This window comes from Triticum aestivum, chromosome 1D (genome assembly GCF_018294505.1).
Source record: "Triticum aestivum cultivar Chinese Spring chromosome 1D, IWGSC CS RefSeq v2.1, whole genome shotgun sequence".
Taxonomy (NCBI): domain Eukaryota; kingdom Viridiplantae; phylum Streptophyta; class Magnoliopsida; order Poales; family Poaceae; genus Triticum; species Triticum aestivum.
Genome location: NC_057796.1, coordinates 405636092 through 405646948, shown reverse-complemented (window position 1 = coordinate 405646948; position 10857 = coordinate 405636092). Strand labels below are relative to the sequence as shown.

General features: G+C 47.3%; 1 protein-coding gene across 1 annotated transcript; it reads left to right on the top strand.

The window, feature by feature from the left end:
- The first annotated feature begins 1234 nt into the window (after nucleotides 1-1234).
- Nucleotides 1235-2233, top strand: LOC123171401 (F-box/FBD/LRR-repeat protein At1g51370-like). The gene has a single exon (XM_044588921.1). It carries the CDS (start codon nucleotides 1282-1284, stop codon nucleotides 2167-2169), a length of 888 nt encoding a protein of 295 aa, XP_044444856.1. The 5' UTR covers nucleotides 1235-1281; the 3' UTR covers nucleotides 2170-2233.
- The last annotated feature ends 8624 nt before the right edge of the window (nucleotides 2234-10857 follow it).

Below are 10857 nucleotides of genomic sequence, written 5' to 3'. Positions count from 1 at the left end.
ATTTGGAGCACGAAGATACAGCAGGCCAAAAACTTGGATTATTGTCTTCGCAAAGACACGGACACTTTTTATGGTGGTATCCTCACCAATGCGAAGATATTCATCCGCATAGTTGGCCGGAACACCATATGCAATCACTCTCATTGCCCTATTTTTTTTATATGCACTAAAACCAATCAACCCGGCGGCATTCCTACGCCGGGTGAAGAAACGACAATTTTTCTCGCAAGCCTTGATGATGTGGACGAAAAGTGACCTACGCATTCGATATCGCCTATGAAAGAGGTCAGCCGGATATGTCGGTACCTCGGCGAACTAGTGATTCATGAGCATTTTGTCGTCGAGAGCTTGGTTGCGGGGAATGCATAGCCGGCCGACCGTCGACCCACGCCGTTTTCGGCGGCCCCGCCTCAAATTCATTGACGAGATACACCAACACTAGTTTCTCATCGTCGTCGTCGAGGATCAAATCTTCTATGTCTGAATCGTTGGATGAAGACGACGAGGAAGAACCCAATCCATCTAAAATGTGCACACAAGCCGGAATGAGCTACACACGAACCCAATCCAGGCCAAAATCGAGCACTAGCCGGAATGAGCTTCACCCCTACATACCTCGCCGGAACAAACCGCGTCGTGCTGCCCTTTCTCCCCCCGTCGGCCGACGCGGAGCCGCCCCTTTCTCCTTCCCGCCGCCAGACGTCGCCCAGCCCCTTTCTTCTCCCCTCGACCGAAGCAGCGCCGTGCCGCCCTCTTCCCCCGATGCGCCTCGGTCAGAGTAGGCGGAAATGCCCGGATCCGCAAGGAAAGATCCCAAGTGCTGAGCTTCCGTGCGGATCCATGGCGCCGGTGGTGACGTCGAGCCGCGGGTGCGAAAGGTCACCCCCGCCACCCGAGAGTTGGTGGAGTGGATGCGGCGTGGGGCGGTGGAGCTTTCGGGCGGTGCGGGTAGCCGGAGGCGACACCTAGCGGCGGCGATTTGCGGCGGCGACGCGTGGAAGGGGGAAACGGAAGCCGTCGGAAGTGATTCGCGCCAACCGAAAGGGGATCTGACAAAATCAAGGGAGTTCCCGTACATATGGAGGAAACAGGCTCACTAATGCGGGATCCAAAAAAATTCCAGGACGACCCGACTTGATGGATCTGTTTGGGCTGGCGACGGATGACCCGGTTCGCGGGATCCGCTAGATAATCTAAACCCTCGGTTCCAAACCCTCGATTAGTTCCCCATTCCCCCACTACACCATTCCATTCCCACGGCGTCTCGCCAAGCCGCCAGCCATGGAGGCGGCGGCCTCAGCTGCTGTTGCGGCTGCCAACGAGGCGGCGCTGGCTGCGGCTGCTGCGGCATCGGCTGCTTCCAAGGAGGCGGCAGCGGCGGCTGCGACTGCGACGGAGGCAGCGGCGACCGCCAAGGAGGCGGCGGCGAAGGCTTTGGCTGCGGCGTTAAACGCGAAGGAGGCAGCGGCTCTGGCGACGGCTGTAGGGGAGGCGGTGGCTGCTGCCGCTGCTAACGTTGCTGCTGCGACGACGGCACTGCAAGCTTCAAAGAAGCGTAAGTTCCATCTTGTCGACGACCAAGATCCACCGGGGAGTAGCAACTGTGATGATGTTGATGGGGAGAGCGTCGATCACATAAGCCGCGTCCCCGACGCCGTCCTCGGCAGCATCGTATCACTTCTTCCCACCAAGGAAGGTGCCCGCACGCAGGTCCTCTCCCGCCGGTGGCGTCCGCTCTGGCGCTCCGCTCCTCTGAACCTCGAGGTGGACCGTGGACCCAATAGCAAGGAATTGATTACAAAGATACTCTCTGAGCATCCTGGCCCTGCACGCCGCTTCTCGGTCCGCATCTTTCAGAACGACGACAAGATCGAAGGCTGGCTTAGTTCCCAAGCCCTGGACAACCTAGAGGAGTTCGAGCTCACCTACACGTCCTGGCACAGCAACAGGGACAAGTTGTGCCTGCTGCCATTGTCCGTGTTCCGCTTTTCGCCCACTCTCCGCGTGGCCAAATTCCACGGCTCCCATTTCCCTAAGAGTAACTTGTTTGCGCAGCTGTCCCTGAAGTTTCCGTGCCTCAAGCAGCTACCCTGTATAAGGTCACCATCTCGGAGGACGTTCTCCAGAGCATGCTCTCTGGCTGCACTGCCTTGGAAAGCCTTGAGCTGAAGGACAATTCGGGCATTGGTCGCCTCTGCATCAGCTCCCAAACTCTTAGGAGTTTGGCCTTTTGCGCTGACAAGTGGAGTGGAGGTGTCCTTTTGCAAGAGTTAGTCACTGAGGATGCCCCGTGCCTTGAGAGATTGCTACCACTTAACTCAACGCGTAGCAAAGTGATCATACGGATAATCTGTGCGCCTAAACTCGAGATATTGGGTGTGCTGCTGTCTGTATTCATATACAAAATCCAACTTGGGAGTTCAATTATTCAGGTAGCAGCAGCCTTCATCAATTGCATTTGACATTCTTATGTGCAGGCTATTGTTCTTATATTTGCACTTTGTTCTGCAGAAAGGGGTTGCTGTCAGTTTGGCAACCAAAATGCACACCATGAGGGTTTTGGCTCTCAGCTCTACTGGCCCTAATCTGGATGCAATGGTTAACTTCCTCAAGTGCTTCCCTTGCTTGGAGAGGTTGTATGTCATTGTGAGTATAAAACATGGTTTCTTGCTTTAAATGTCAGTGTAAGCATTTGATTGACGTGTAATCTAGCCAACTATTGTATTGCTAACCAGTCGGCGATTTTTTTTGTATTGTTTTTTTTTCTATCTCTATCTCCAGTTCCGGTTACCCTCATACGACCTAGGGGAGTATATGAATGCCCGGAAGTATGACCCACTGGACCCAATTGAATGTCTTGAGCTTCATCTCAAAAAAGTGGTGTTGAAGAATTATGTCGTCAGCAAGACTTCATATGTTGACTTTGCCAGGTTCTTTGTTCTGAATACAAAAGGGCTAGAGGAAATGAAAATCACATTGCCTTACCACCGCCAGCACGGATGGTTTGCTCATCAACTCAGCCTGCTACGAGTCAGAAGTAGAGCTTCTCCAGATGCTCGAATTGAAATGAGATGTGGCACTAGCGATGATTTCACACACAACAGGGATACCCATGATTTCTCAATGGATGACCCCTTTGACTTGCCCTCCAGCGGATGCTCAACGTGTGAAGAGAAGGGCCTAGGAGATGCTATATACCAAATTTAATTAGAACTTGGGCTGCCAAGACCACCAACTGTGGTTCTAGCCAGTAAGCCTCCAAGCCTTTCTCTGATGTAGTTGATGCCCATCTTGAAAATTGACTTGCCTTCTTTTCAGAGCCCAAGCTATTTTATCTAGCCTATAATGTTGTCCCGGCGTTCTACTTCATTTAGTGATGGAATGTTTTGTGGCCCACTCAGGATTTTACCAGGACAAAGGAGGTGGTGTCTAAGCTCATGATTTATATCTGAACTTGCATGATGTATTTTCTGTTCTATCGTGCTTGAAGTGGTTCATCAGTATTTTATTTTCTGTTCTATTGGGCTTGGATGCTACTCCCTCAGTCCCACAATATAAGATGTTCTTGCAAACTAAAACAGCTTGCAAAAACGTCTTATATTGTGGGACGGAGGGAGTAGTTTTAGTCTGTTATGTTTAATTGGTTGTCCTCGTTTCTTCGCTGTTTGGCCTTGTATCGTAAGATGGTAACACCAGCAGTTACTATATGTATGTGATCATATAACTTGCTTTAGTGACAAAGGATGGCTGTGCCATTTAAGTTATGGTCATTCTTCAAGCAGTGTATGCCATGTTGGTCTGGAAGTCCCAGATCAGAGTACTCTCTCCTCCCCGTAAGCAGAGATCCATAAATTGACATGAAAACGTATGCAGCGAATACTGATCCATTCGAACACATCCACAATGCAGCGTGCCGATAACATAAAGCAAAGATATATAAACTTATAGTATAAGAGTAAACGTGTGGAAGCATCAATCTTTCCCTACGGAGCATACACGATGATATTCTGTTATAATATAATAGTTGTTTACATCCTGAACTAATTTTGCAATTCTACTGTGAAACCTACTGCATGTATGTCTGAAACAACTCCCAGTGCACCATCAAAGCAAGATGGGCAAACTCTTAACATGCCTAGACTTCTCCAGATTCCCTAAAAAACACCATCGGCTTCCTAATTTATTTATTAGGCCGGCAGCTGCTGTTAGTTTTGAGAAACCAGTCAAAGGAAATTCTGGAGTGAACAGATAGAAAAAGCTACTATGATAGTCCATCTATGTCTGTTTCTAAAACTCAAATAAAATATCGAGTTATCATGTGGGTAACATCTTTATTTTTATTCCAGTCTTGAACATCATCCGGCTAATAATTGGTTTTTCCTTGTATTAACAGAAGCAAGAGAATCCTCGCAAAAAAAAAAAACAGCAGCAAGAGAATAACTGGTGTACAATGTTGCCTTTATTAGATGTGTATAGTCTCTTTTCGGTATATCCCCATTGCATAAGGGGTTTCCTGCACTTTACCACACATGTATATGTAATGGCCTCTGGCCCTCAGTGAATACTAGTTGCTCATTATCCAACATGGTATCAGATGCTAGGTTAGCCTCTCTCGATGCAACTCCGTGCGTGCTGCGCCCGTAACCAGATCCGCTCGTCGCCGACTCTCTCCGCCCATGGCTGGCAGTCTCTGCCCGGATTCTCCTGTAGCTGCTGTTGACTACCTCACCCAGCTACTGCCGTCGGCTGCCTCTCCTGCAGCTGCTGCTAGCTGCCTCGTCAGGCACCTGCCGCTCTCTGCCTCGTCCTGCAGCTGCTGCTGGCTGCTTCGTCCAGCCGCCGCGGCCTGCTGCTTCGTCCGGCCGCAGCTGCCGCCTGCTTGGCCGTCCCCGGCCTCTCCTCCCCTGCTTCGGTCCTCCCTGGCCGCCCCTGCCTACCTCCTGCTCCTGCGAGCGCTACTGGTTCGATCTCTTTCCTCGAGCGCTGCTGGTTCCCGATCCAGATCGGGCTACAGTAGCAGTTGACTCCAAAAAAAAGCAGCAACATCAGAGTGACTTCCTCATGTCCTCCTCGGGCTATGTTGCGGTTCCTCGGTGCTCGGTGATCTTCGATGACACCAACTATGTTGAGTTTGTGGGGTTCATGCGTATCCACATGCGCGGTCTTCTTCTATGGGGCGTTCTCTCTGGCGAGGTACCCTGTCCGTCCTGCCCTGTCGCTCCTGTTCCGCCGGTACCGCCAGTGCTTGCTGCTGATGCTTCTCAGGCTGATCGGGATGCAGCCAAGGCTCTTGATGATGCTGCCGTTGATGCCTATGATCAGCAGGTATCCGCATATTCTGATGCTCTTTCTGTCTACCGGGATGATCTGTCTGCTTACACTCGGTGGTGCAATGATGATGCTCGAGCTGCTGTTGTTCTCACTGCGAGTGTCCTCCCTCAGTTTGCTTCGGAGTTTATGGGCCTCGGCACTGTTGCAGCGATGTGATCCTATCTTTGTCAGCGCTATCAGCCCTCTGGCGATGCTCTATACCTTTCTGTGGTGCGTCAGGAGCATGCTCTTCAGCAGGGTGACTCGTCTATTGATGAGCTTTATTCACAGTGCTTTGCCATCTGGCGTCAGCTTGACTCACTGCGGACAGTTGTTTGTAGCACTTGTCGTTGCTGTCAGACTACGCGGTCTGACTTGGAGTTTCAGAGGGTTCATGAGTTCTTATCTCATCTCCACTCCGAGTTTGAGCCCCAACGGGCTCACTTGCTGCTACCTCTTGAGCATGCGTTGGTTCTCCCTTGAAGAGGAAAGGGTGATGTAGCAAAGTAGCATAAGTATTTCTCTCAGTTTTTGAGAACCAAGGTATCAATCTAGTATGAGGCTACACGCAAGTCGCCTTGTACCTGCACAAACAAATAAGAACCTTGCAACCAACGCGATAAAGGGGTTGTCAATCCCTTTACGGCCACTTGCAAAAGTGAGATCTGATAAAGATAATAAGATAAATATTTTTGGTATTTTTGTTGTATAGATTGAAAAGTAAAGATTGCAAAAATAAACGGCGACAAAAATATCTAGTTGACGGGAGATTAATATGATGGAAAATAGACCCGGGGGCCATAGGTTTCACTAGTGGCTTCTCTCAAGATAGCAAATTCTACGGCGGGTAAACAAATTACTGTCGAGCAATTGTTAGAAAAGCGCATAGTTATGAGAATATCTAGGCATGATCATGTATATAGGCATCACGTCCGTGACAAGTAGACCGAAACGATTCTGCATCTACTACTATTACTCCACACATCGACCGCTATCCAGCATGCATCTAGAGTATTAAGTTCATAAGAACAGAGTAACGCATTAGGCAAGATGACATGATGTAGAGGGATAAACTCAAGCAATATGATATAAACCCCATCTTTTTTATCCTCGATGGCAACAATACAATACGTGCCTTGCTGCCCCTGCTGTCACTGGGAAAGGACACCGCAAGATTGAACCCAAAGCTAAGCACTTCTCCCATTGCAAGAAAGATCAATCTAGTAGGCCAAACTAAACCGATAATTCGAAGAGACTTGCAAAGATATCAAATCATGCATATAAGAATTCAGAGAATAATCAAATATTGTTCATAGATAATCTTGATCATAAACCCACAATTCATCGGATCTCGACAAACACACCGCAAAAAGAGTTACATCGAATAGATCTCCAAGAGAATCGAGGAGAACTTTGTATTGAGATCCAAAGAGAGAGAAGAAGCCATCTAGCTAATAACTATGGACCCGAAGGTCTGTGGTAAACTACTCACGCATCATCAGAGAGGCCATGGTATTGATGTAGAAGCCCTCCGTGTTCGATTCCCCCTCCGGTACAGCACCGGAAAAGGCCCCAAGATGGGATCTCACGGGTACAGAAGGTTGCGGCGGTGGAAATAGGGTTTCGTGGTGCTCTCGGATGTTTTCAGGGTATATGAGTATATATAGGCGAAAGAAGTAGGTCGGTGGAGCCACGAGGGGCCCACGAGGGTGGGGGGCGCGCCCTCCTACCTCGTGGCCGCCTCGTTGCTTCCTTGACGTCCACTCTAAGTCTCCTGGATTGCGTTTGTTCCAAAAACGATCCTCGCGAAGGTTTCATTCCGTTTGGATTCCGTTTGATATTCCTTTTCTGCGAAACACTGAAATAGGCAAAAAAAAACAGCAATTTGCACTGGGCTTTCGGTTAATAGGTTAGTCCCAAAAATAATATAAAAGTGCATAATAAAGCCTATTAAACATCCAAAACAGATAATATAATAGCATGGAACAATAAAAAATTATAGGTATTGTAAGTGCATCTAGTGCCCCTTAGTGATTTTGGTGTATTGAAGACTTATAGGTTAAGAGACTAATGTGTTTATGAGTGTACACAGGTCTATAAGTCTATGAGGAGTTTGATATTTACAAAGAAAGTCGACCCCTAAAAATGAAGTTCTTCGAGTGAAGACTTTGGATTTCTGAAGACTTTGAAAGTGAAGAAATTGGTGTGACCTTGAAGACTTGGTATTCATTTGAGGAACATGAAGCGTGAAGAATTTTGTTTTCATAGTTTCATTTTCTCTTTCTTGAGTCATAGGAAACACCGTACTGTTAAAGGGGGTCGAGGAAATACTAAGGAAAAATTTCCAAGTGATGCTCAACTCAAAATCCTACCCCTACCAATCCCTTCGAGTGAAGCCATTGGAAATCTCATACAGTTCAGTCAATTTCTTCAGTGACAGAGACGAAGTTCTTCTGGTCTCTGAGAAATTTGTTCTGACTGAGGAGTTAGGAATTCGCTAGTGCGGATTGCCTACACACTGAGGATCATGATAGCCCTGAGGAATTTGATACTCAAATTTCCGACCGTTGCTGTGCTATGCGCCAGCTGTCCCAAAATATCTACCCACCTAACGGTCATATCATTGAAGGGCATTTATGTCTTATCATGTCGGGCTGCTCCCTAGGCTATAAATAGCCGCCCCCTACAACCACTAGCTGGTTGGCTGCTCCGAGAGAAACTGACACTTGTCATTTGAGAGCATCCCATCCTCCGAGGACTTTGAGCGAAAATCATCGAGTGAGGAAAACCCAAACCCAAACACCTACAAACCCAAAGTGATTGAGCATCACTGAAGAGATTGATCCTGCGTGGATCCGACGCTTGTTACCTTTGAAGACTGTGCTTCTTCCAGACGGTTAGGCGTCATGGTCTAGAGCATCCAAGAGGAATTGTGGATCGCCGAGTGACCGAGTTTGTGAAGGTTCGGAAGTCACCTGAAGACTTACCACGAGTGATTGGGCGAGGTCTGTGTGACCTTAGCTCAAGGAGAATACGGTGAGGACTGTGTGTCCTCAGGTTTAAATACCTAGCCGCTCCAACCAGATGTACAACTGAGACAGCAGTTGGAACTGGTCTACCAAATCATTGTCTTCACCAAGCCTACTGGTTCTATTCCTCAACTCTTTCATTTCCTCATAACTGTGTTGTGCGCTTGTTCATATCTGTGTTTGAAGACTTTGACTGAAGACTTTCTCAATTTCCTCAGTTCAATTTCTTCAGTCTGTTTGTCTTCATCCTGTGTTATCCTGTGTTTACGCTTTCTGTACTCTGTGCTTGTCTTCATTTCATCATGATGACCATGCTTGTGTTCTGTTATGTTTACTTTTGAGTACTTATTCCGCTGCAAGTAGTTCTTCGCTAAGGAATTTCCTCACCTGCAAATTCCTCAGTGAAGAATTCATAAAAATCGCCTATTCACCCCCCTCTAGTCGATATAACGCACTTTCAATTGGTATCAGAGCAAGGTACTCCCTTGTTCTGTGTGATTTTGGTTTAACCGCCTGGAGTTTTAGTTATGTCGACCGCAGGTATGATCAAGGTCTCTGCTGGGTGTCCTACCTTCGATGGGACGGACTACCCCTACTGGAAGAATAAGATGCGAATGCATCTTGAGGCAATTGATAACGATCTCTGGTATGTTGTGGAAAATGGTGTTCCCTCAGTCACACCTTCTCTGAATGCTGCTGATGTGAAGAGATTCAAGCAACTCGATTCTCAAGCGAAGAATATCATATGTGGCCATCTGAGCAAAGGACAGTATGGAAGAGTGAGTGCTTTGGAAACTGCTAAGCTTATCTGGGATAGGCTGTCCAAAGTCAATGAAGGAGTCTCAACACAGCGTGACTCTCGAGTTGATGTTCTTCGCAATCTCTTCAACCGCTTCAAAAGACTCGACAATGAAAATGTTCAACAAACCTTCGATCGCCTCACTGACATCTCAAATGAGCTTCAAGCACTTGGTGCCACTGACATCACCGACCATGAGGTGGTGAAGAAATTGCTGAGATCGCTTGATTCCTCATTTGATACTCTGGCATTGATGATACAAGAACGTGCTGATTACAAGTCACTTGATCCCGCTGATATCCTCGAGAGGCTAAATACTCATGAGTTCCAGCTTGCTGAGAAGAGAGATCTCTATGGTTCGAGCTATGGCAGATCACGTGCCCTGAAGGCCAAGGCAGTCTCTGAATCTGAAGATGAAGATTCTGGTAGTAGCCTTGGTGATCCTGAAGAACTGAGCCATGAGCTAGCACTGCTCGTGAAGAAATTCAGAAGGTTCTCAAGACGTGGTCGCTTTGGAAAACCCTCAAGGAGCAATGATTCCTCATCCAGTGACTACAAGAAGAGGCTTTGTCACAAATGCAAGAAACCTGGACACTACATTCAAGATTGTCCTCAGTGGGAAAAGGAATCAAAGAAGAAGAAATACAAGGATTACAGTTCTGATGATGCGAAGAAAAAGAAGAAATCCTCAAAATCTTCATCATCAAAATCCTCAAGTCTTCATCTCACAAGAAGAGCAGCTCCAAGAAGGCTCGGGCATTCATTGGCAAGGAAATGGACTCTGAGGCTGAATCTGAGGAACATGAGGAAGAGGAGGCATCTGAGGAGTCCGAGTCTGGTGTGGCGAGTCTAGCTCTCGCTACTGCATTCGTCAGCAAGTCTATCTTCAACTCTGAAGAAAATGGCTTCACCAACAAGGCTGATGAAGGCAATGATGACTACGCTCCCACCTATTGCTTCATGGCAAAGGGTGCCAAGGTACTCAAATATACCTCCTCTGAATCAAGTGAGAATGAATCTGATGAAAACCTCAAGCCCAGCTACTCTAAACTTGCTAAGATTGCTGTGAAACAACAAAGGGCTTTTGAAAAGGTTCAAAACATGCTAGACAAAAGTGATGATATGTTGGGTGAAGAAATGGATCGCACTAAAACCTTGACTGAAAATCTTCAGAGACTTCAGACTAGGTTTGACAACCTTCAAGGTCATCATAACACTCTCTTATCTGATCATGAGAAGCTTTCTTATGAATTTCTTCAGAGAAAGCAAGATCTTGAAAAGCTAAGAGTGAGTTATGAAGATCTTCAGAAGGAGCGCGATTCATTACTTGCTCAACAAATCAGCGCTTCTCAGGAAGAATTTGTTCCTCCATGTTTGAAATGCATTGAACGTGAATCTGCTAATTCTTCACCTGAATGTTCAAATGCTTCTAATGCTACAAATTCTTCAACTGTCTCTGCTATCACTAATTCCTCATCTGAGGACATTGCTAGTATCACTGATGATGCAGGGCTGAAGGAATTGTACATGACAGGCATGTACAAAAGCCTCAAAGGGCATCAGACTCTTTGTGATGTGCTTAAAAAGCAGATCCTCAACAGGAACCCTAGGAAAGAGGGTATTGCCTTTGAGAGGAAACTCAATGCTGATGGTACATATTGGAAGCCTTAGCAGTACCCCAAAACCTCATGGGTTGCTGCAAAGGGACCTCCAGTTGAT